Source organism: Oncorhynchus mykiss, chromosome Y (genome assembly GCF_013265735.2).
Source record: "Oncorhynchus mykiss isolate Arlee chromosome Y, USDA_OmykA_1.1, whole genome shotgun sequence".
Classification (NCBI taxonomy): Eukaryota; Metazoa; Chordata; class Actinopteri; order Salmoniformes; family Salmonidae; genus Oncorhynchus; species Oncorhynchus mykiss.
In genome coordinates, this window is record NC_048593.1 from 25,580,456 (window position 1) to 25,607,056 (window position 26,601).

At 43.7% G+C, this 26,601-nt stretch overlaps 1 protein-coding gene across 4 annotated transcripts; it reads right to left on the reverse strand.

Annotated features, from left to right (window-relative positions):
• Window positions 1-4,103: 4,103 nt before the first annotated feature.
• Window positions 4,104-26,601, reverse strand: LOC110509871 (dihydropyrimidinase-related protein 2). 4 transcript variants are annotated; one of them, XR_005040342.1, is made up of 16 exons: window positions 26,204-26,601; window positions 25,412-25,821; window positions 15,201-15,289; window positions 14,765-14,949; window positions 13,813-13,977; window positions 13,292-13,353; window positions 12,419-12,499; window positions 12,246-12,314; window positions 12,008-12,128; window positions 11,689-11,845; window positions 11,184-11,325; window positions 10,818-10,988; window positions 9,715-9,747; window positions 9,568-9,637; window positions 9,165-9,339; window positions 8,454-8,748 (listed from the first exon to the last, which is right to left on the reverse strand). XR_005040342.1 is itself a non-coding variant. In XM_036967286.1 (15 exons), the coding sequence occupies exons 2-15, from the start codon at window positions 25,667-25,669 to the stop codon at window positions 8,657-8,659; spliced, it is 1,947 nt and encodes a 648-aa protein (XP_036823181.1). In that variant the 5' UTR covers window positions 25,670-25,816; window positions 26,204-26,597; the 3' UTR covers window positions 4,104-8,656. The 4 variants fall into 4 exon arrangements, 3 of the variants coding, with proteins under 3 accessions (XP_036823181.1, XP_036823180.1, XP_036823182.1); XM_036967286.1 differs by having other exon boundaries at window positions 4,104-8,748; window positions 9,568-9,747; window positions 25,412-25,816; window positions 26,204-26,597; XM_036967285.1 differs by having other exon boundaries at window positions 4,104-8,748; window positions 9,568-9,747; window positions 26,204-26,597.

Below are 26,601 nucleotides of genomic sequence, written 5' to 3' on the forward strand. Positions count from 1 at the left end.
TTATGTTTCCGAATGACATCACCAAGAGGTCAGTGGTCCTTAAACGGAGCCTTGAGCAACACTGAAATTTACAGTTGATTTGTCGGATGACAAACCATCTACAGAGACAAACTGATATCTTTCTGACAGATAAGATCTAAACCAGGCCAGAACAATGGTCAATGGTATCAAAAGCAGCACTAAGGTCTAGGAGCACGAGGACAGAGTGCCTGGGTCTGACGCCATTAAAAGCTAATTTACCATCTTCACAAGTGCAGTCTCAGTGCTATGATGGGGTCTAAAACCAGACTGAAGCGTTTCGTACATGTTGTTTGTCTTCAGGAAGGCAATGAGTTGCTGCGCAACAGCTTTTTAAAAATTTTTTGAGAGGAATGGCTGATAGTTTTTTATATTTTCTGGGTCAGGGTTTGGTTTTTCAAGAGAGGCTTTATTACTGCCACTTTTAGTGAGTTTGGTACACATCCGGTGGATAGAGAGACGTTTATTATGTTCAACATAGGAGGGCCAAGCACAGGAAGCAGCTCTTTCAGTAGTTTAGTTGGAATATGGTCCAGTATGCTGCAGCCCTCGTCCTTCACATACAACACCGGTTTTGCCAGTCACATTCTGTTAAACGTCCCCAAAGAACACACATCCTTGGGGGTCACTCCTATTTTCAGTTCGCTGCAGGTAGCGACTGGAACGAGCTGCAACAAACACTCAAACTGGACAGTTTTATCTAAATCTCCTGATTCAAAGACTCAATCATGGACACTCTTACTGACAGTTGTGGCTGCTTTGTGTGATGTATTGTTGTCTCTACCTTCTTTCCCTTTGTGCTGTTGTCTGTGCCCAGTAATGTTTGTACCATGTTTGTGCTGCTATCATGTTGTATTGCTACCATGATGTTGCTATGCTGTGTTGTCATGACTTTCTGCCTTGCTATGTTGTTGTCTTTGGTTTCTCTTTATGTGGTGTTGTGTTGTCTCTCTTGTTGTGATGTGTGTTTTATCTTCTATTGATATTGTATTCATTGTAAAAAAATTTAACCCAGGCCCCCGTCCCCGCAGGAGGCCTTTTGCCTTTTGGTAGGCCGTCATTGTAAAGAAGAATTTGTTCTTAACTGATTTGCCTAGTTAACCCTCCTGCTGTATTCATTTCATTTTAATTCATTCTGTGTTCTCGGTCCAAAATAACTGCCCCATTATAGCTGATTATAAATCCATGATAATACATATATTATCACCTAATTTTATCAAAAGGTGCTCCAACCACTTGTACAAAACCTCTCTGATCGCTGCCAGCTTGCCTTGTTGACGACGGCCTGGTCTTGTATCACGGTTGTCGAAGCGAATCACCCGTGACAACATGTGAAATGTCTGGAGTGACATAGTGGCACAAAAAATTGCCCGACCAGACTCTGCATCCCATAAACTGGCGGTAGATTTGTTTCTGGATCTGTACACACCGGCCAAAATCAAGAGACCCACATATGCTTGGACGTCTGTCCAGGCTACCTCCTTCCAGTTGTCTTTGTAAACGTGCCTCCGCTCCAAGTTGGTCATGTTTATCATTATAGTTTCGAATGACTCTGTCAGGAACAGTTCGAAGCAGGATGTTATGTCATCAACCCGGGATATGGCATATCTCGTTGGCCCTGGGGTAATCCTGATAACATTTTCAGCCGGCAGCCGACCTCTCCTCTCAGCTGGGGATGAAGACCAGGACATATTCCTATTCCTATTCCGAAATGTAACAACAACCTCAGCAGGGCCCTAATCCTCATCACTGTATTGTTCCACATCGGTTGTCTCTTGGTCTGGATCAGTTGTTTTCAACTGGAAGACATCGGTTGTCTCTTGGTGGAAGTTGTCTTCAACTTCTGTCACTTCCTACTCTAGTGCACCTTCACTGTCAGTTTCCTGGCCTCTCTCCTCCTCACCAGTGTCATGATCAAGAGCCTCACATACAGTATATTGTTTGGTCATTGTGCTGCCACAGAATGAATTGTGAGCAAGGCCTCAAAAAAGCTTTATATACCAGAGCTGGAAGAAAAGTTCTATATATTATTGAAACAATGTTGTTTGTGAGAATGCCAACAGGTGTGGTTCCCGTGGGGGAAAGATTCTATTGTGGAAAGGTTCCCGTGGGGGTTGCCATGGAAGACAAGAAGGGGAGTGGTGTGTGTGTGTGTGTGTGTGTGTGTGTGTGTGTGTGTGTGTGTGTGTGTGTGTGTGTGTGTGTGTGTGTGTGTGTGTGTGTGTGTGTGTGTGTGTGTGTGTGTGCGCATCGAATTCGACCGAAACACAACAGGAGGGTTAAATAAAGGTTAAATAAAAATTAAATAAAACTGACTTGCCTAGCTAAAATGTTTAATGTTTAAAACAATTATTATAACTGTTACCGGGTTACCTTCAGATGAGGTCTAGAGCAAAACAACCAACATGTGCATGTTCGTGAGGGTCTCATCTTTTCACAGAGGGGTCATATTAGTGTGTTATCCAAGCTGTCTGGCCTCTATAGACAGAAGTTGGCAGATCCGCTCAAGAGGCTTGGGGTTGTAGAGCAGAATGGAGAACAGCATCGTTTTCGTGAGTCTCATTTTTCCATAGGTGGTTCATAATATTTTTTAGGCCAAACCGTTCAGACGCTACAGATGACCTATTTTCGGGATGTCTCATGGTCTGACAAACATCGCTCTAGCTCTGTCACCTTTCACCGCAGATGCGGACGTGTTACATAGGCAGATGTGGTGGATTGAGACGCATCCAATACAAAAACAACCTGAAATCTCTAGCTTAAACTGACAGATTTTTATGTGGATTTTGTGATTATGCTAATTAGATTTCTGCATTGGCACAGACATTGGCCTTCGGGGGAGCAGACCCCACTGCCTTTGTCCTTGAGAGCCCGCTTCCTATCCCCTTGATGAACTGTAAAACTTGCCGTCGGACGTAAGCCAAGTCTCTTCTTAAATCCAATTTTAAACCTAACCATAACCTTAACCACGCTGCGAAACTTATGCCTAATTCCAAACCTTAAATTAAGACCAGAAAGCACATTTTTGTTCATGAATTTTCACAATACATAGCCAATTTTGACTTTGTGGCTGTGGTAACTAGTGGAAACAAGAGGTCGGTTGAGGGTCGAGCCGTGTGTACTAGGAATGATGCCATTTGAAGTGAGACAATGAGCATTAGTTAATACTCACACAGCCCCGTGGTTTGGAAACCCTATGGAAAGGGTAAACTCCTAAATTATCCAACAAAAATGCTAAATGAAATGATACGCTAAGACACAAAACAACACGATAGATAGATACAGTTGAAAACTGTAGGCCTATCTCACTTGGCATCTATCACAGACAGTTTAGCTATTAATTGCTGACTGGCGCAAAGGTACCATTAAAACCTTTAATGCTAACCTCTGCTGGTGCAATACAGATAACCACAGGTGTCACAATAAACACATAAAAAATGGTTTCTGTAAACATAAATATAATTTCAACACATTTCCTTTCCTTCAAAAATGGCTCTAATGTAATACTTTACCCTAGGTACACTTATTCTTGCCTCTCTAAATCTTTATTTCCTTGCTGTCCATAGATTTATGTTGCTGTCTCCGTTTACTCCTGTAAACAGACTAGGGGACATACTGCCATCTTGTGTCATGAGAGTGTACTTGCGCTCACAGGACTGAGCTGCCCGTTGTTCCTGTGGGGATTTCAAGAGTTGTACAGTAGCCTACAGTACATGAGCGGAATAAGTAGAGGCACCATTGAAGAGTATTGACAATTCAGTAATGTTTCTGTATGTAATTTAGAGTGGAATTGTTTGGAATTGTTTGACTGATTTGTATGTCTAGCCTTAATATTCATGTGTATCTATATTTCCTACTCAAAAACATTGATATTCTCAGTAACCTTAACACACAGAGCACTAGGGCTAAACTTAAATACTGCCAAATCAAATGTTCCTATGAAACATGATCAGTGGCCATGTGATGTGACCATTAAACAAACTGGTATTACCACAGGTGAGGAGAGGATGGAGGGAACGCATTCTACCTCCTAAGGTCAAAAGACAACATTCACTATCACACACACAAAATGCCAGAGGCTGAGCTTTGTTTTGTTTTATCCTTTAATTCTTTGAAATCATTGTTTTTACATCACCATCCATGGGATTTGACACTTTCCATAGAGAGCAAGCATCCTCAAAACCCCACAGCCATCAAGACAAACACCATCACACAGTTACTTTCACAATGGGAAGGGGTTAGGTGGAGGGGGGAGGACAGGGGTGCGGGTGGGATTTTAACAGCATTAGCAACCTCAAACCTAAAGCTTTTCTCTCAATCTGCGTTTCGCTTACATCACATTTAGCATAGCATAGAAAAATATCCAAGCTGACAGAGCAAGAAGAAGGATTGTGTGTGTCTATGTGTATGCTTTCATGTGTGTGTGTATATGGAGGGGACACGATGGCGAGGCCGGCGTTGGCAGCTGGTTTATAATATCTGAGTCAATGCTTTAGGCATTGTGCTCCACCACAGCTGCAGACAGCGCTGGGTGCATGGTACCACTGGGCACAGACATCTATTCCACGTTGGTTCAGGATCATTTATTGAAATTACATAGAAACAACGTGGATTCAACCAGTGTGTGCCTAGGGGGTAGATATATGTGGCCTTGTAAAGGAGTTCTGGGTAATTGCTATCATGTGAAGCTTGTGGCGCCCTCTCAATGACACAATTCAGGGCCCACGAATCATTTGTCAGAAGAAGCATGTCGATCCCACCCAACTAGCCATAAGCTTATATACAAATGGTGACACACTGAAACTGGGTGAAGTCTGCAGCAACAGTTCATTTTAGAAACGAAGGGTAGAGAAGAAAACAAGTGTGAGGGTGTGTGTATGTGTATGTGTGTGTGTGTGAGAGAGAGAGGAGGGAGTTCTATAGTCTGCATGGCTTCCATACAGCTAGTCTGCCACGGGCACTATGTTATTCTAATAGCACCAGGTCTGGACGGGTTGCTATGGGTAACTTACGATCTGACAAGCGTTGCCATGACAAACAAAAAGTGAGGCCTGGAGGGCCTCATGGTCAAGGCAATGTGGCAACAATGGAAGAGCCAGAGAGAGAGGAAGAGCGGGGTGGAAACAAGCGAAGACATACTTTTAGTCTCAGGAGGACTCATGTACGCCTGGCCGCCAAAATGTATTTGTGCTTCGGCAGCCCCCTCTTTCCCCCCTCCCCCAAATCAGAGTGAAAAAAGTCCAGTCTATGGGAATAGAGGGATGAATAATTTTAACCCTGCGCCACCCTCTGTTTGAGAGATATGCATTCCAACACTAAGCAAGCAACTAGGAGACTCATGCTGAAAAGATGCCAATACACCGGATAGGGTTTTTCATTGGATCGAGAACAACATCTGGAGAATCAACGATTTTAAATATTGTTAGTGATCATAGTAAAAATAATAATGACAACAATAATCATGATAATAATAATCAAAATCATAATCATGATGACCATAATATCTCAATGAGAATGATAGAAGAAGAGAGGAGGTAAATGTAGACTAAAGAGATGTTTTGCTCAGCCATGTACTCTACACATGTGAGGACGAAGACTTGTCCTAGCCCTAATCTCACATGGGAGATTTGACAGTTTTGTTGGAGTATAAGCACTGGAGTGGCCTGAACGCTGCCACCTGAGTGATTGAACACTAACAAGCAGACAGCTCAACACCACCTTCCCTCTCATCCCTGTCTCATCTCATTCCCTGTAGGCAGTGACACTGAAGTGTCAACATTTAATTTCCCTGCTATGGATTCCATAAACACAGATACTGTTACTACCCTGAAAGAGACTACCTTTTAAGAGCTTCCTACGAGACCTTAACACGGCCATGAAAACCAAAGTTCCAATGTGCTGGAAGGACATACAGACACCACTTGTTCCGTGAGTGCATGCGTGCAAGTGTGTGTGTCTGTGTGTGCATAACAGTGTGTGTGTCTGTGTGTGCATAACAGCGTGAGTGAGTGTTTTGCTCTGTATTAAGTCATGGAGAGGAAAAGGCGAAGACTGCAGAATGGCAACTTTTAGGCCAAGATCTCACCGACATGCGAGTGAAGGAAGAAAAACAGCTGGAGGACTGCTTTGCCTTAATGAAAACCAGACCGTGCAAAACGAGTGAGAGTGAAGGACCATTACTGTCACTCCAGGTCTGGGCCCAAAGGAGTGGTGCACTGAGACCTGTGTGTGTGTGTGTGTGTGTGTGTGTGTGTGTGTGTGTGTGTGTGTGTGTGTGTGTGTGTGTGTGTGTGTGTGTGTGTGTGTGTGTGTGTGTGTGCCCAGACCCTCACAACATAACACTGCACACTAGTTAGAAATACAATACTCCATGTCTACTTTCAAGCTCAAATGAATAGTGTTCAGCCTTAGGCCACTAAGTACAGAATGACACTAAATAGCAGAAACAAGTACGGTTAAAAACCCTAAAACATTCAAACATTTTCAACATATTAAGCATAGATTTTTTTTTACAGGAGCACTACCAGTGGAATACCAAAGAACAAAATCTGGCACCTTTGTATCGGTTAACACTGGCTATTTTACATTTTTATCTTACATCCTTCTCTTACCACAATAAGAATAATAACAAATCAAACTATCAGTACAAATTCTATGGGTTCAGGCACATAAAGAGTTACAAGGGAAATGGAGTGGATGAATAGAAAAGACCGTGAGTCTTCTAAATGCACTGGTTGGTACTGGGACATTCTAGAACAGTGGGAGGATGCTATCTTACAAGCATTTCACTGCACCCGCAATAACATCTGCTAAATATGTGTATGTGACCAGTACATGTGATTACCTGCAACACTGTCAATTAAATGGTCTATGGATCTTAAAGATCCCATAACAGTGAGTGGTCACAATACCCTTCGAGCCAGGTATATGGGCAGTGGACACATACTGTACTACAGCGTAGCTGAGTACAAGGAGTGTGGCACCATCTTGCTAAGAGGGTGAATTGAATGAGGCTATGAGAAATTGGGCATTCCCTAGTATTCTCACCAACATCTTTCTTCCTTCCCTTCCACCCGGCTACACTCCTCCCAACATCCTAACTTTGAGTCACATCTCCTCTCATGGAAGTTCCATAATGGCCTCTCCCTGGGAGACAGCGTTCTATTCAACTCCCGCCAACTCCTTCTCCTACTATACTGGACTTTCCCCGCTTCACAAGCAGCTTTCAAATATGGGGCATGTTTTTTTCATTTAATCTAGAATCTAACAAAGCTACGGGTGGGATGACATGAGGTGAGCACCAGTGACAAGTTCCTCTTAGGTTTTCAACACTACAGTGGTTTGACTTATACTAATCTCATGTATCATCGCGTAGCCTGGGGACGAGGACAGCTTACTACCAGCGTGCAGTGATTTTCAAACGATAACAATGGACGGTTTTACAGTCTCATAATCATTTTCCTTATAGCAAGTCAATAAATGGCGTTGATCATAGCCAGTGCTGAACTGATCTGAACAGTGTGGGAGATGAAAATCACACTGGAGGGCGAAGCTGTATAAACAGTAGAGAACAAAGATAAAGCAGACACAGACAGTGAACATATCAATTGAGGAAGTCATATTAGCATCCCCATGTTCACTACACAATTTTAGCACAACTAATCTAATGTGCCCATAGACGGGTTGGCCGACAACGTAACGAAAGTTATGCGCCCGCATCAATGTGGCCGGAAGGCGTGCGTTGTTATGATTCTGAACGGACCAATAGCGAGCAACAATGACAGGAAGCTGCCATGTAGGGAATTGTAGGTGGCTCGTTTCAGCTCGTTGAATCTTGATATTGATACCATGTCTTGTTTCAAGGTGTTTTGACTGATGTCATGTCTATGCTAATATGGCTCAAATTCGCTAGCTAGCTAACCTTACAACTGTAACAATGTATTTGAGAGACAAATGCTCATTGTGCAAATGTATTTATGTTTTCAATAAACATTTGGAGACTAAATAGAGTTTACATGTTGTCAATAGTTTAAGCCAACACTGTCTGTTTTGCCTAATAGTTGCACACACGTCGGTTTTGTTACTAAACAACCAACCCGTCTATTATCTGAAGGTAAAACACAAGTACAACATGCTGCCCTTGTGTCTCCATACTTCATTCACCATACATCCAAAATTAGAAAAGAGGGACGGAATGCACTTCCTCTATGCAAATGCAACAAGCACCGTCTTGACCTTCTGGCCGTGTTAAAACTGCTCAGTCTAGTCTCACTTCAGCCCTCTATTATAACATGAAAATAAAAAACAAAACTGAATGATACATGGCAGGTAGAAAGTACAGTATAAAACACTAAATAATACAGTCCAAAGTGCTCTTATTAGGAGTGTTGTTTTTTCATTTTTTTTCTTCAAATGAGGCAAATCATTTTTATGTATCTCCTCTAGGGTGGGGCATTTGGGGGTTGGGGGGGAAAGAGTCGGGGAAAGATGTAGGGAGCGTGAGAGGGGTTGAGAGATTGAGGAGGGGAGATTTGGTCAGGCACTGTAGCTAGAGGGTTTGCCTCCTGGTGGAATGGCCCCTAGTCCCTGATGCCCCTCCCCTCAAGCCCTCATTTCCCCTGGTGGCCAATAGGAGTTGTTAACCCAGGTTGGTGATGTTGGCCCTGCCACCGGGTGGCGCCACGATGCGCTGGGTGTTACGTCGAGGAAGGTTGTCATCAACTTGAGCACCTACAAATACAGAAGAGGAGGAGGATGTCAATATCACTGGATTTTCATTGTTATGAAAAAGTTTATCATCAAAGCTATAATAGTGCGCAACTATTATATGACACTGCTGGTCATCTATGAACGTTTGAACATCTTGAAGAACGATCTGGCCTTAATGGCGATGTACTCTTATAATCTCCACCCGGCACAGCCAGAAGAGGACTGGCCGCCCCTCAGAGCTTGGTTCCTCTCTAGGTTTCTTTCACCGTGCTTGTACATCTGCATTGCTTGCTGTTTGGGGTTTTAGGCTGGGTTTCTGTATAAGCACTTTGCTGACATCAAAAGGGCTTCACAAAGACGTTTGATTGATTGAGAAATAATGACAGATACTGTATCTCTAATGAATGGATCCATTGATCCACCCAAGTGTTCCTCACCAGATAGGCTGAATCCTGACTGGTGCAGGTTGCGGACAGGCTGGGCACCAGCTGCTGCCTGCTTGGCTGGAGAGGTCTTGGCAGAAGAGGCAGGAGTCATAGTTTTGGGTGTGAGTGACACCTCACAAACAGGCCCGTCATAGAGGCCTCGGGGAACTCCCCTCAGCTCAGCCAGCTGGAAAACAGGGAAGAGGCAGAATAAAGAGTCAAGATCAAACAACCTAAACCTACTGATAGTGGAATGCAACATCCAGCTTGTCAGCAAACAACGTAACATAATACAGGGTATCAACAAAGACTGTAACCCACTCCCCTAGTTACATCAGTAACACTCAAGCTGGTAATAAAATACAAAAATGCACAACACAGCCCAGAATGACACAGTTCCATAACAGTGCTGTACCCTGCTGCGAGCCCTTATCCTCTTGTAGACGTAGTCGGAGAAGGGCTTCCGGCCCACGAAGCGGCCGCACCCCTCAGTGGTGTGGAGGTTCCCCTCCTCCAGGACCATCTTACCCTGGCTGATCACCACCAGGGGCGCGCCACGCACCTCCACGCCCTCAAATATGTTATACTCCACATTCTGGAAGAGCGATAGGGGGAGAAAGGAGGAGAGGAAATATGGTATATCATTTTTTCAATCTGACCAATATTTCCATATATCAATCAGCCTCTTATGATTTGTGTGAGTTGATTGGTGTTCAGTACTAGTGTGGTACTAGTGTGCCAGTGGAGCAGTTGTTTTATAGTGGGCCAATGTTCAATTCATTAACAGTTCCCTATGTGTTTTTCAATGGTTAGATAAATGGCAATTAAAAACCCTTCTAGAGAGAGTGTCATTGATGTGCTGGTGAGATTTGAGTCTCTCCAAACAACAGACCATTGATTAAGCCAGGCAGCGAGGAGCAGAGTGTTACAAGGCAGTTACAACAGGGTGTGTGCAGTGGAGAGCATTGTGCAGTGTGCAGTGTGCAGTGTGACCAGTGTGACCTCCTAAAAGCTACTGGCTGACTAGGCAATCTGGTGGGCTTCACAGGGCTTAGAAACAGCATGAAGTCACACGGAGGCTGGACATCCCACCTCACACGGACGAACACACCACTCTCTCTGAATGACCAATTTTCCACATTTAAATGAGTCTATTTCCTGACCAAACAGAAAGAAAGAAACCATAGAACATAGAGAGCTAGAGCAATTTGATTTCAAAAACACATATGCATACAGACTGGCACATACAGACACACACACAGGCACACACACACACACACGCGCACACACACACACACACACAAACAGTGTGACTTGCCTGCTAACAATCAGAAATGAGATGTTTCAGTACTCTGGCAGAGTTTGAGGATGACATCACTCCCCTGAGTCAACATAAGGCCCACGCCCTAGTGCTGGGGAACCCAACCAATCATATGTGGTCAGGAGTAAGATGACCATAAAAAGACCAATATGGAGAGTCGTTTCATAGAACTATTACAATTTAACCTATTATGTTCACTTCAATGTTTGAAAATGAACAATTTATTTTTGGGCATTTTCCCAAAGATCAATCTGTGGTAACATGTAATACCATATGGCTGGATTTACAGTAGATTATGCCTTTCTGACTGTACAGTATTTGTGCGTAGTGTGTGACTGGCTGACCGAGTTGTGGCTCTTGGCTGAGATGATCTTGATGACATCTGGGTCCCAGAGTACCAGGTCAGCGTCAGAGCCCACAGCGATGCGGCCCTTACGGGGGTACAGGTTGAAGATCTTAGCAGCGTTGGTGCTGGTGACCGCCACAAACTGGTTCTCATCCATTTTACCTGTCACCTGGATGGGCCAGGTGAAAACAGAGACCAGGCGGTTAACTTTGTGTTGTTAGGACATGTGAGTGTGTAAGGTAAAAATGTGTACAAATACACATACTGTACACTATATCTACATGTCAGTATGTTCCACTCTAAGTACCGTATGTGAGAATATGTGACTGTATTGTATAGTATATAGTATGTATTCATCTCTCACCACACACTTATCCCAGATGAGGGACATTCTCTCCTCAGTGCCGTTGGTACCCTCAGGGATGAGGGTGAAGTCGTCTTTGCCCACGGCACGCTGGGCAGTGCTGAAGGTGCAGTGGGCACTGCCAGTCACCTGCAGGTCCCCACTGGAGAGGAGGGCACAGTGAAAGAGATTAGGATGGGAGAGGAGACATTGAGGGGAGCAAACAGACTGTGACACCTGGGGTCAGATTGGGATGATTGTCCGACTTGATATTGTTACCATGATAACACTTTACATCATGAATATGGGTATTTGTCCTCATAGTCCAATCCAGTTTTGTTTTTATTGAACCTTTATTCAACCAGGCACGTCAACTAAGAACACATTGTTATTTACAATGACGGCCTGGCAAGAGGCAAAAGGCCTCGTCTGAGATGTTTTTAAACAATCAATGTAAGACGAAACGGACAACCCAGACAGAAGACACAGGCTTGGTAGTGTCAATGCATTGAGTTAGTGCTCTCACCAGGAGAGCAGGGAGCTGAGATAGTCGGGCGTGGTCGGGTCTGGGCTGAGGGGCGGGGATGTGATGAAGGCGGCGGCCTTGGCCCAGTTCTTGCTCCAATAGTGTGAGCCGTCTGTGCCCAGGCTGGCAGTGATTGGCTCCCCATACACAACAGTGCCTCCAAGGCCAATCAGAAACATGATGTGATTACAGATTTAAATGATGTTATTGACGCAAACAATATGGTGTCTCTCCCTTCTTTTGGTTCACATGTGTGCATCTTCCCTTCATCTTTCTGTATGTTTGTATCCTAGCAAACATCCTAGAAACAGTGTCTCACCCTTCTTCCTGGCCTGAGCGATGACATCAGCAGCACTCTTGCTCATCACCTTGGTGATGTAGAGGGGACAATTAGTCTGATTGGCTACTGTCACAGAGCGGTTGACAGCCTCGGCCTCCACCTGAAATAGACACCCAGGGTTCAGAGGTCAAGGTGACCTTGCAAGGACACATTTGGGAAACAAAAAGGGAAGATAAAAACAGAAAGAGGTAGGAAGTAAAATGCTGATGCATCCTACCTCTTCAGGACGACTCAAGACGTGTCCCTCAGGTCCAGTGATGCCCTGCTCCAGAATACGACGCTGCTCCTGAACGGAAAATAACAGGCATATTTTAAAATTGTCCGGTGTTAGGTATAGTAAATAGGGTTTTATAGTCCAGTAAATGGTGTATTGTTAGCCCCAGGTCTTACCTCAGCCACGATGTCTCCGTTCTCAGCATGGACCTGAGCGATGGCTCCCAGATCCCGGATCACACTGAACACCTCATAGACCTACAGAAAATAACCATGTCAGCATCATCAGACAACCACAGATGGATCATAGAACAGACACACAGACAAACTTGGCATCTTGTCATGGTTTTGTAAAGTTAATTGAGCATACTTGTCAATTTCACACACACAGTATGTAAAACTCATACACTCACAGATGCATCAGTGGTAAAACCAGTTACTGATGTATGACTGATGTATGAGTCTAGTATGAGTCATCGTTTCCCAACAGCCAGAAATGAAATAAAGAGCTATCATCGTTTTCCTTGGGAGACGTGCACAAATGAGAGTATAATGCTCTGGCCTGGGCAGCCTCCATGCATTCCTCCGGCAGCTGCAAAGACCAACACAGGCTGTTTTCAAATGAGCCTTGCGTCCAAGATGAATCTGTTTTTACCAGAGACAGAGACATGGACTGGTGCATTGTTTTATCATCCTTTACACCCGCTGGGGACCCACACAGACATTTATTGCATCAGCCTCCCCATCCACCATCAACCCAGCCCACAGCCCTCAGCCAGAGCAGGCCATGGGAAGCAGCTGGATTTAAGCGCTAGAGTATATGATGTCATACAGTGTAATTTATTAAGCATTCAGTTTCATTTTGCCACATACCTTTTAATAGTATGGTTAATGAGGTGCGAAATAAATTGAATTCCTTTCATACTATATTCTTAAAGATTATTATAACCGTTAATGATCTTTGTGATGGTAGCGATCGTTGTGTGTTTCCAGTGAAGCAAACAGGGAGCCAACGTCAAAAAAGCTACCGTATGATAAAGGAAGTCATACCTGAGAGTCAGTAAGCTGGAAAACATCCTTATAAGCCAGATAGACAAGGAAAGAGTTGACACCTGAGGAAAGAGAGGGCGTGTCAGAGGAAGGTACAGGGAGTGAGAAAGAGTTGACACCTGAGGAAAGAGAGGGCGTGTCAGAGGAAGGTACAGGGAGTGGGAAAGAGTTGACACCTGAGGAAAGAGAGGGCGTGTCAGAGGAAGGTACAGGGAGTGGGAAAGAGTTGACACCTGAGGAAAGAGAGGTCGTGTCAGAGGAAGGTACAGGGAGTGAGAAAGAGTTGACACCTAAGAAAAGAGAGGGCGTGTCAGAGGAAGGTACAGGGAGTGAGAAAGAGAAACAAAGATAGACAAAGACACCAATAATGGTTGTAGAAGAAACAGACTGAGACCCAACTAGACTGAACAAACGTACATGTTTAAACCAATCTTTGGGAAATGTAACAACCATACACAAAGAGAAAACACAACTAATCTTAACCTACTATAGGATGTCATATGTACTGGGTGTGGCAATACCGTGGTCCTTGACGAGGGCCTCCATCTCCTCCTGAACTCCCTTGTGCCACTCAGTGATGTCCACATGCAGGGAGTAGTCACAACAGGACTTGCTGTCCGCCCACTCACGCCACTGCTCAAAGGCTGACAGCAGGCTGGCCCCAGGTTCCGGAACCACGTGGTCAACTAGTGGACACAGACACATACAATTAGTTAGCGAATTGGTCCTAAAATATTCCTTTGTAATGTTAGGGGTGCTTTCGACTATAATTTATTTTACCTTTATTTAACTAGGCAAGTCAGTTAAGAACAAATTCTTATTTTCAATGACGACCTAGTGGGTTAACTGCCTGTTCAGGGGCAGAACGACAGATTTGAACTTGCAACCTTCCGGTTACTAGTCCAACGCTCTAGCCAGTAGGCTACCCTGCCGCCCCAAGCCCTGCCAAGTAGCTCAGATTAAACGGCTATATCTGGGTCTTGCATCATTTTTTTGTTCTCCATCAGGATGTACTGTACAGCAACTGTAGGGCTGTGAGACGTGTGAACTATTTACATAGCTGGTTCTGTGGACTTTGCAGTGTTGTCAGCAGGAGTCAGCATTCTGCATGATAGGACAAAGCTATCTAACTCTCCAGGAGTCTGTGTGACTGCTGAGGAGGGAAGGGGACCTGAACAGATGGCATAGTGCTGAGGCATCTAAACTCTAGGAATGCTTCAGCCCAGGCCACGCTATTACTGAGCAATTATGAGGAGAGTGGATAAACGACTTGCAAATGGTTTTGAATGTCTCCTTCATCTACTTTTCACCGCACTCAGCAGCACCTGGTGGCACGCAAGCCTAACACTCTGTAACGGATGGGTCTTTATGGGTTCAGGACTTGGCGCTGCCATAGATCGAGCTGGCACTGCACCCTCCCAATGCCTCTCAAGAGAGGGAAGAGAGAGAGGGTGTAGGTGGTAGTGTACATACTGATCATGGTGGTGCCCCCTGCCAGGGCGGCGCGGGTGCCCTGGTAGAAGTCGTCCACTGAGGTCATGCCCCGGTCGGGCATCTGGAAGCGTGTGTGCACATCGATACCCCCTGGCATAACCATGCGCCCGTGGGCATCGATGATCTTCACCCCACCGGGCACTATCAAGTTCTCGCCAATTTGTCTGAAATCAGAGGAATAGAGATAGAGAGAGAGAGAGAGAGAGAGAGAGAGAGAGAGAGAGAAGGAACAGAAATAGAGATATAGATAGTTGTAATAGAGTTATCATTATGACTGCACTTACTCTGTAAACTACTCTGTAAAACCGAACAACGACCATTGTTAGGTGTAATGAATAATAAAGATGGTTCAGAGATAGTTAACCTCTCGGAGGCAGAGCCAGTGAACCTCAGGAGGTGTTGTTGTGAAACTCACTTGATCTGGCCATCCTCCATGTAGATGTCAGCACAGAAGGACTGGTCATCGTTCACGATCTTCGCCCCTTTGATCAGGAGACGATCGCTCTAGAAGATCATACAAATAATATAACTATTAGTTAGTAAACACATCCCTTTCCTCTTCATTCTCACAGAATTAACACAGTGAAGTAAGTGTTCTTTCAGGAAAAGGCTTTAATGCCAGACACCAGAATGTAACACACACAGAATGGCCTGAGACTTTCTGTGACCATTTAAAATGAGCTTATGAGGGTGAGTATTGTATTTGGCACCACCGCAGTACAAGCCACTTTCTTTACAGGAAGCATCAGCTAGCACTGTGCTATTAACATATTACATCAAAATATAGGATCTTCATTTGTTTATCCTGTTGCAGGAGAACGTAGCGCATTTGAGGTTTAAAAAAAGCTTCTGAAGTTTGTAATTTCCACATTGAAATTTCAGACATGATTTTCCCTTACGAAATATGTATCACGACCCTATAAAAATGTCCATGAATTAGAATCTACATAATAATTCACATTTACTGTAACTGCAGGATAATGTTTTTCAAATGTAAGATCCTACATCTGTCACCCACACCATGGCCAAAAGATGCAGATGACTACCTCTCTGACATATTGGGCAGTGAAACAACATGTGTCACTGTCACAGCATTATCTGACGTTCTGCCTTGTTTTGCTCTGTCGCGTCACACTTATATTAGGCTTTGTCCAAGTGAGTTCTGTGTTGATAAGGAACCACGTGTCCTCCCACAATGATCTAGGCTTTTGTTATAAGAGAGAGAGAGAGAGAGAGAGAGAGAGAGAGAGAGAGAGAGAGAGCAGAGAGCAGAGCTGTAAGAATTTATATTTTAGTTCAATGCACAGATATGAATCAGCACCAGATCTTGGGTGAAGCTCGTTCTACCATTACAGTGTGTGTGTGAAACAGAGTAAGGGACAGAGTAAGGGACAGAAAGTATGTGTTTGGGAGAGAGAGATAGGAGAGAGGAAGTAGGAGTTAAATAGGAGCAAAAGACAGATACACAGCAGGTTGTGGATCGGAGCTCAGCAGCAGCTTTTACAGAGTCTTAAAGAGAAACTGTGTGAGCAATGCTTCATGCACATCCTAATACAGCAAGGGACAAAGTGAATGCAGAAGCAGAACTACAGTGTGCTTATTACAGACAGCTGGATACAACATGTCGTGACCAGGAACAAAATCCAGAATATACATCTTCTAATGGATAATTTACCAGCTAGGCTGATACCAACATGGTTCCAAATTAGGGTGCGGAGTGCACTGATGATGATGATGCACACGCCCCTCCGGCATCCTCACCCTGACTGGCTGACAGAATAATGGGCATAATAAGGGAGCAATCAGGATGCAGACCTGGTAATCAATCATCCACGCCTCTGTCTCCAGGCCACTTCTCTCTGTGTGAGACTTAGAGAGGGGGGGACCTGACCCCCTGGCACCCCCACTGTGTTGCCCCAGTGGTGATGGGCTCTTCTCCAAAAGGGGAGTGGCACCATTCTGGTCACGAGCCCTTTAGCATCCTCCACAAACAAAGGCTGCTCTGTTTGAGTTTCAGCAGCTAGTGTGTTTCCCTGCTAGAAACGCTGGCCCCAATCAGAACTGCTTTCCAAAGGGAAACAATACATCGCCCCAAAATGCATTTGGGCTAAAGAATAGAAAACCCCTCTCTGTGACATTGACATCCTTTGGTATATTTTCCCCAATAAAGGTGGTTACTTGTTCCCTGCCAGCTAAAAAACATTTTATTAAACACAGACACATACACAGAAACACACTCTCTTTCAAACAAACCCCCAATTAATGTCTTGTTAGAGATGACTATGTCAGGTCTTGGCACATGCATATCAGCAGTTGTCATTTTTGATGACTCATGTGACAGGAGTGATGAACCCAGTCTATTCTCACATCTATGTGGAGCAGAATGCTGTGCTACAGGGCCTGGCAAGACTCCATCCTGTTTTGGCAACTATTCACTGAACAACTGAGTCATGTGTTTGACTATCATTACATCATTTTCTGTCGTGCCATTAGATGTGTGAACTGGAAGTCTTTACTGAAATCCATTCATACACACTCTTACAAATATGTGTAAGACAGCCATCATGATATAACAACAATACATTCAGTTTTAGATACTCATACTTTACCAAAAACGGCAAGGAAAGTTACAGGAAAAATGTGGTCCCAAGATAACAACAGTCAAGTGCTTTCAAATTAAATCTGCTGTGGAGTATTTCCGTATATAAATGTGTATGCCTATTCCATGTTTCTTCTTATTTCATCCTACTTAGCGGTTTCTTGTGTTTAACCCCTGTAGGTTTAAGCCCTTAGATCGCAATATCTACTAAGCTAACATATGGAATTGTTTCAAGATGGTCATAAAATGTATTATTTAGCCATTCGATTCTGAATTGTAGGATCTCTGTAGGTATAAAAAAAAATGTATACACTACCAGTCAAAAGTTTGGAAACACCTACTCATTCAAGGCTTTTTCTTTATTTTTACTATTTTTTACATTTTCGACTAATAGTGAAGACATCAAAACAATGAAATAATACGAACGGAATCATGAAGTAACCAAAAAAGTGTAACAAAATCAAAATATAGTTTCTATTTTAGATTCTTCAAAGTAGCCACCATTTGCCTTGATGACAGATTTGCACATGCTTGATATTCTCTCAACCAGTTTCACCTGGAATGCTTTTCCAACAGTCTTGAAGGTGTTCCCACATATGCTGAGCACTTGTCAGCTGCTTTTCCTTCACTTTGCGGTCCAACTCATCCCAAACCATCTCAATTGGGTTGAGGTCGGGTGATTATGGAGGCCAGGTCATCTGATGCAGCACCCCATCACTCTCCTTCTTGGTCAAATATCCCTTACACAGCCTGGAGGTGTGTTGGGTCATTGTCCTTTTTAAAAACAAATGATAGTCCCACTAAGCGCAAAACAGATGGGATGGCGTATTGCTTCAGAATGCTCTGGTAGCAATGCTAGTTAAGTGTGCCTTTAAATTCTAAATAAATCACTGACAGTGTCACCCGCAAAGCACCCCCACACCATCATACCTCCTCCTTCATGCTTCACGGTGGGAACTACGCATGCAGAGATCTTCTGTTCACCTACTCTGCGTCTCACAAAGACATGGCGGTTGGAATCAAAAATCTATACTCATCAGACAAAAGGACAGATTTCCACCGGTCTAATGTCCATTGTTCATGTTTCTTGGCCCAAGCAAGTCTCTTCTTTTTATTGGTGTCCTTCAGTTGAAGTTTTTTGAAGAAATTCAACCATGAAGGCAATTCAGGCAGTATCCTCTGAACAGTTGATGAAGAGACGTGATCTGTTACTTGAACTCTGTGAAGCATTTATTTGGGCTGCAATCTGAGGTGAAGTTAACTCTAATTAACTTATCCTCTGCAGCAGAGGTAAGTCTGGGTCTTCCTTTTCTGTGGAGGTCCTCATGAGAGCCAGTTTCATCATAGCGCTTCAAGGTTTTTGTGACTGCACTTGGAAGAAAATTTCAAACATCTTGACATTTTCTGGATTTACTTACCTTCATGTCTTAAAGTAATGATGGACTGTCGTTTCTCTTTGCTTACTTGAGCTGTTCTTGCCATAATATGCACTTGGTATTTTACCAAATAGGAGTATCTTCTGTATACCACCCCTACCTTGTCACAACACAACTGATTGATTCACACATATTAAGGAAAGAAATTCCACAAATTAACTTTTAACAAGGCACACCTGTTAATTGAAATGCATTCCAGGTGAAAACCTCATGAAGCTGGTTGGGAGAATGCCAAGAGTGTGCAAAGCTGTCATCAAGGCAAAGGGTGGCTACTTTTAAGAATCTCAAATATAAAATATATTTTGATTTGTTTAACACTGTTGGTTACTACATGATTCCATATGTGTTCTTTCATAGTTTTGATGTCTTCACTACTACCCTACTATACAGAAAATAGTAAAAATAAAGAAAAACCCTGGAATGAGTAGCTGTGTCAAAATGTTTCACTGGTACTGTATATTTGAAGATGCATTTGCAGGTCAGAGAAAGTCCCCATTTGCTTGGCCTGTGACGACCATCAGCATCATGCTGTGGGAGAGCATCTCGTTTTGATTTTACTGGACCTGAGCCAACCATGACAGTGACCTTCCCTGGATAAGAACAAGTTCCAGCCACACACAAAGAGGATGTGGACAGGGTTTCAACAACAAAAAATGATCAATTCAACTTAGACAAATAATATGCCTATGGTTGTTGGTCAATGTTCATTAATCATCTCTGACCAACTAACACAGCCCATACATCTTTGTTGATAAAAATACCCAAATAATAACTGATTCAATTAAGATTTAAGTGAAGAATAAAGTTTTCAAAATGTCCCTATGGTCAAAATCAGATCTGAACCAATAACAAGCCCAGCAGCAGACAAGAGCCTAGATAGGTTAGACTTACTGTATATCAGAGAGATAGACTGAGTGAGGTAGCATTGATCAGTCCTCTTTCCACAGTGTGTGGAAGATCAATCCAGTGTATCATGTGATAGAGGGCTTAGATTAAAACTATACTGATGCCTAAATAAAGCTGTATCAGCAAATTTGAACATTTAAACCATTAGGCAAAGATGTTCATCTACTGGGCCTGAGCAGCCTTCCTAGATCGAAGACTAATGCTGTCAAATGAGGTAACCAGGCAACAGCATGTGTTGTTCTCTCCCAGCGGAAAACTCCCAGGAAACATGTGCTACAGCTGGGGTAGAGAAGCATCAAGCATGCCGACTCATCGAAATCACAGCCACTGATCCAATAGTTTGTTTCCAGTGGAGGGGAAACCTGGACACCGCCCTCAGACCCCGTCAGCTCTATGTCTCTTGGACCTGGAACTGCTGATGGGTGGCTGTCTGGTTTAAGACACGTAGACTATGACTGTTACTGTACTCTTAATCTCACCGCACAGACGCTCTGATTTAGAAGTATGGATTTTGTGGAGCCAACAATCTGACTAAAGAAGTACTGTGTAGCGGCCGCCAGATCCTCTTAAAGAAAAAGGAAACATTGCTTGTCAGGAAGCAATCCCAGGTTGCACTGGGGCACCATAAGGCATGAGGAATGCATGCATCCCAGTTGCTTTCCTTCCCCTATCTTCCTGTGCCCAGCTGGTGAAGTGGACATAAATACATGCTACCTCACACTGGAGGGTTTATGAATGGGGATATCCTGGATTATATTTTCCAGCATATATGGCAGGTGGCCGGTGGCCCTTAGAACCAAGAGTGTGCGTTGTGTAATGTGTGAACATGGAATGCCACGGGCCACAGTGCATTGCGGGATTACTGTAGGAAAATGCCAGGCTGGACTGTCTTTAGTAAGAGAGACTGATATAACAGGAAGAGACAGGATCTTCTGGGTAAAAAGGCATCCAATGCGGCCTGCACTGACTCCTGAACTCTTGACCCCAGAGCCTGGGAACCACAGGAAGACCTCTCTCAGTAAAAGTATTCATGACATGTCAATCCTGCAATAAAGTCCATCATCTTTATACAGGAGCCCTTTCAGTTCTACTCTTGAATAAAAATACATCTAAAAATATTTTATGTTTCCTTCTTTTTCAACTGTAACTTTGAGTGTGTCTGACTGTAAATTAAAATAATCTTATTCATGGAGGAATTGAATGAGTCATCTTTTGAAGGCAGTCCCAGGTGGTGATTTTAGGATGAGATTCATATTTTATGAGGCCCTGAAGTGTGCTGCTCCCCAGTCTGCCTCTCTCTGCAGTCTGCAGCTGACCACTCCAGCTGATGACGACAGCCTGCCTGCTGTCCTTTGTTAGGCCTTTGACTTTCCAATCTCTGTGTGTGTGTGTGTGTGTGTGTAAAAACAACGACACAATTGGATTAACTTGCAATACAGAAAGTAGCATCCATCCTTTGTGTGTTTGGTTTTACAGTGAATTGTTTAGTATGTTAGATTTACCCTACTTTGTTCTTACTCTGTCTCTTTCCCTGGTCCAGAGTATACATTCTATATCCGTTTATAGTTATCTTGATCACTGTTAGGGCTACTATGACTCCTCTGATTTAACACTTTAACAGTTAGGCTCATCATGGAGTCTACTCCAGAACTGGATGAAGACAGAACCCGGAGCAAGAAGATGAGAATGAATGAAAGAGCTTCTCTTTGACTGTGCACACAGCTGATATACAAACGCAAACACATTCATACGCATGGTCATCAATCTAGCTTGAAACAGTTGATACGACAGTCAATTAGACCCAGTGACACGCACTGGCCACTGGTCCTGGGACCGATGGCTATGTTATGGGTAAATTAATGAAATAAACAAGGACAGGGACGACCTGGATAGGCAGCAGATGTTTGGATTATAAGGGGATTGTGTGGTTCCATAAGTGTGTGTGACTGAGGCTGTCTTTAAGACAGACAGACAACACACAGTGTGCTCATTGCTCCCTGCCACAGGGGTGTGGCACAGTAGCACACACTGCGGCTGTGTGGGTGTGTGGGTGTGTGTGTGTGTGTGTGTGTGTGTGTGTGTGTGTGTGTGTGTGTGTGTGTGTGTGTTAACTATACTTGTAGGGACCAAAAGTCCCCACAAGAATAGTAAACAAACAACAATTTGACCAACTCGGGACATGTTGCTAGTCCCCACAATATCAAATGCTATTTCTAGGGGGTTTGGGGTGAAAGTTAGAATGAATTATAATTCAATTTAGGGTTAGGGTTAGTTTTATGGTTAGGGTTGGGAGCTAGGGTAAGAGTACGGGTTAGGATTTTGAATGGGACTGAATTGTGTCCCCCCACAAGGTTAGTAGTATCCACATAAGCAGGGTGAGGGATATGGCAGGAGTTTAGGGCAAACCTGCTCCAGTTGTGTCAGACTCAGCCAGCCTGACAGCTTGCTGGAGTAACCCACCAGGATGCCAGCCAAAGCCCCTTTCAAAGTGCTTTCTTTGTCCACACCAAAGCTCATGCACACACAATGAGGAGAGGCGCTCTCCCCCCAAAAGCTTAGACTGTTAAAGATCTTTCTTTAGGTCATATTTTCGATGAAAGGGTAGGTTTTATGACATGTGGGCCTACACGTCTTTTATAAGGGTGTATTCAGGTATGGGATCATTGCATTGGGGTGGGGAACCATGAGGGTCAGTAGTTTATTGTGACCACGAGGAGTTCATAGACCAGTACAGTTTTAGAGACGAAAACCTATTAATGATCCAGTTCAGCGAAATCAATATGGAAAGACAGTAGTCTATAGTTTTTGCCCCTTTCCCTTCATTACTGTGGAAGGTAAGAGACGAGGAAGGAAATTGGAGCTACTGCCGCCCCTCTCCCATTCTTCTTCTCTTTTTATTATCCTATAGGCCTACCGCTATTCTCTCTTCGCCATGATTTCTCCCGGCTCTCGGGAATAACCTGGGGAAAAAGACAGGGCTGCCTCACCCAAACCACACAAAATCCGTCAACAATAACGGCCTGCATTCCCTAACCCCGCCTTTAAATAAATCATTTAACCGAATTATCCGAGTTTGCATTGTGCAGAAAAGCGAACCCGACATTGCAGCGGATGGGCGGTTGCGAGAAAACTATTGCATTTGCTCCACTCGTTGGCTTGCGGTGATAACCGGCCAGACACCGTTCCCTAACAAAGAACATCGGCGTGGAAATGTAATAACGCGCGACCGCGAAACCTCAGCAGTGCGCTGACTGCCTTTTATGCGTGAAAATGATTCACGGACAACATGGATTTCAAGGATAGTTTTACAATAGCCATGTGATATAGCTTATTCAAACGTGGACAGTCAACCACAGGCTTACATGTTGTCAAATAAAGACAATTGAAATAATTCCTTGAAATAGATGCTCTGAAAGATTACGTGTGTTGACCCGATTTTATTTATAGGCACCTTATTAAAGGCCTATAACCAAGAGCTCGTGCAGAAATTATTTCACAGCTGATGCAAACAGGTCCTTCACCTCTGAGCTGTAGGTCTACCCGAGAGAGCATTCAACTACGGACCACATGCCTAATTTCACCAATTTCACTGGTGAGTGGCGAATGTTGTAGGTTAATTGGTTACATGCACAATGTTCATTTCGTTCAATGGAATGAATACATGTTTTCCTAACTCACTGTAATGCGGGGAATGTTCTTCCTGCCCTGATAGCCTTGCCCAGACATCTTCGCTGTTCTGTTCTTGCTGCACTTAGTGGACCGCTATCAATTGAATGGATGTTCAGAATACTGAGGCGCGACGGGTGGATAAGGCCGGTGTGGAATCGGCAGAAAAAAATAGCAGCAAAGAGTGGGTACAATTCCAAAAGGAGTCGTGCGTCCTAAAGGGGGAGGCCACCGCTCGCAGAATCTAGGAAAAGAATCGCAGCTCCAGATCACGTCTTCTCTCCTGTTCTCCGCCGATGCACCAAACCTTGCCAGACCGACTCAGACACAGAGGGAGGGAGGGACATATACTCTGGACGAAGCCCAACGTGCATGCGCAGAACCCCGCCCTGATCCATTGAAAAGTCAGGCACTATGCCATTTCCAGTACAGTAGTAGGCTCCAGCTAGCTACACCACTACTGCCTGCCCTGGATATAAATTTATGTAATCGTTGAAGAATCTGGCGTAAGAACGTCATCATAACCACACAAAAAGCATAGATCAACAATACAAAGAGATATACTGGGGCGGCAGGTATCCTAGTGGTTAGCGCGTTGGGCCAGTAACCCGAAAGGATGCTACATCGAATCCCCGAGCTGACAAAGTAAAAATATGTTGTTCTGCCCCTAAACAAGGCAGGTAACCAACCCACTGTTCCTATGCCATCGATTTGCCTGGTTAAATATTTAAAAAATACTTCTAAAGTATATAAAACATTATATAAATGTATGGAAAAGTATCAGATTGTGAGAAATTAGTACATTAGACTACTCAAGAAATGGAATATAAATCAGAGGATATTTGCAGAGTATTATAGTAGTAGATGATCTGTCAGAGGTGTGTGCTTAGCTTAGCTTTTTTTTCCACCGACCTATAGCCTACACCCATTGCAGAGGGACCCTATGGAACATCAATCTCGGCCAGCTCACAACAGGAACTACTCCCTCTGATGGCTACTCCACCCAGCATAGCACAGGAAGTAATGGCCAATCACAGAGCCTGATGGGGAATGTAGGCAAACTTCACCTGATAATGTCCCGTCTGTTGAAAGGTGATTTGAATGATCACTGTGTGCTATCCTTGCTCTGGATTTGCTTTCCCTATAGTCAATGATCCATACCTCAATAACATGAAATAGCCTATAAAACCTTATCCTCTAGGCCTGGTAGGTAATGGCTAAATAACCAAGTAATTTTATGCAACTGGTAGTTTATGTTGCAACCCAGTATCCTACAAAATACCCGGAGAGGGTGCCGATTCTGAAGGTACCAGATTACGTGTGAACCAGGCGAAATGCGGAAGCTATACCATCTGCAGGGACCAGATCTCGTTTGGAACTGGCGAAATGTATCAACTATACCAGTTGACCATGCGCGGTGCTGTTTCACCCATTTCAACCATTTTGTAGACAGGCCCATTGTTCTGTTTTTAAATTATTAGGTTAAAATAATTCCCTGATCGATTGTAATTGATGATGGTAATAATATAAATAATATAATATTTTGGTCGTTTTTACTCTGCTATTGTCTGAATATTTTTATTAGGCTAGAATTTATTTTAAAATGAGCAATAAACATGTTGGGAGATGTATTTTTGTAAGTGTATATTTTGTATCTGCAATTTGGTGTAATAGAAATGTTTTATTAACCAGGTTTGTGTCAATTTTTCCTCATTTAGAATAATGGTTGTCATGTTTCGTACGCAGTAATTCAAGAGGTCGGCATAATTAATTGCCCTGGCATTGATTGATTGAGTAAAGGCAATAGCTAAATGGTTTGGAAAGCGACTTGACATTTTTTTACCGATTGGGAAGTTTCTAGAGATCCCAGTGAACTCCTTTCTGCATGACTGTGTCGATTTATTTCTGCTTTATCTGTGGGAGCCAGACAGACATACATATATAGAAGAAAGAAAGAAATACATTTATTTTATTTCATTTCATCCAGGGTGACAAAGCACAAAAATCTGTAGCTCTTACCCTGTCATCCAGGTTTTGCAGGGCTGCTTTTCCTCTGCTCTCCCGTATCTCGACCCTTGGCTGGGAGATGTCCGTCTGCCTGTCAATGACCTGTCCGTCACTCCTTCTACTGCCCCCCGGCAGTGACTGGAAATCCAACGTCTTGCTGTCGCCAGAACCTTCAACTGGACAGAACATGCCACAGAATTTCTGCCGTGGCATGGGGCTACCCGAGCCCATGTTCTTGAAGAAGGCAGGGACTTCCCCGGTAGTCGACATGATTGCACAGCGGGGTTGATGAGTTCTGATCCTTTGTAGCGCTGCTTGCGAATTGCGAACCCTAAGCTTGGACAGCCACCGCCTTGCCGGTTGATAGCGCAGGTGGTCGTCCCTGAACGGTATCAGCGCTGGATGAAAATACTGTTTCTGTCCTCAGTGCGAAAGGGAAGAATATCATTCATCATAATTTAATAGGAAAGGTGCGACATTATTTTATCTGTAAAATCGAAAATAGCTAAATATTTGCTAATGCAAGTCCAAATATTTCCTGAGCTCATCTCAAGCAATTACACAGAGATGCACCAAATGTTCACTATATCCTATAATTTTCTATACCCATACGATTTTGAGACCAAATGTAATCTCTTGCAGTCACATAATTGCTTTCTCATGTAGATAGAAAATACTGTATAACACACAGCCTAAATGCAAAACATGAATAAATGATCCAGTAACTTGCCCAGCCTAGTAACCTAATTCCCATCCCAAATGCGCAATGAATGAGTGAGGTTGAGATATGCTGAGAAGATTTACCTTTAAGATGCGAGCAAACTCCACAGTGTCTGGTAAATGGTGCTCAGATATAGCTGGAGGATATCAGAGCCGTCTGTCCGGAAGTAATGCCCAAAAATGAACAGTGCACTCACTAGCTAGGACAGACAATGCTTTCTTAATCAAATGTAGCTCATCTGTTGCCCCAATCGATTAAGAGTAGCCTACTACTTAGAGTGGTATGACGTCAATCAAAAGCCTCATACACTGGTCTGGTCTTAATGTGATTTGCACCGGAGAGGTAGTGAGAAAACTACGTCAATAAATGTAACTATTGGGTTAAATTGTGGTCAACTGAAAACTTCGAATCTTCAGAATGGGGTCAAAAGGCAGTCAGAGCACCTCTGACTTTTCCACGTCACACCCCGCTCAACAATGAA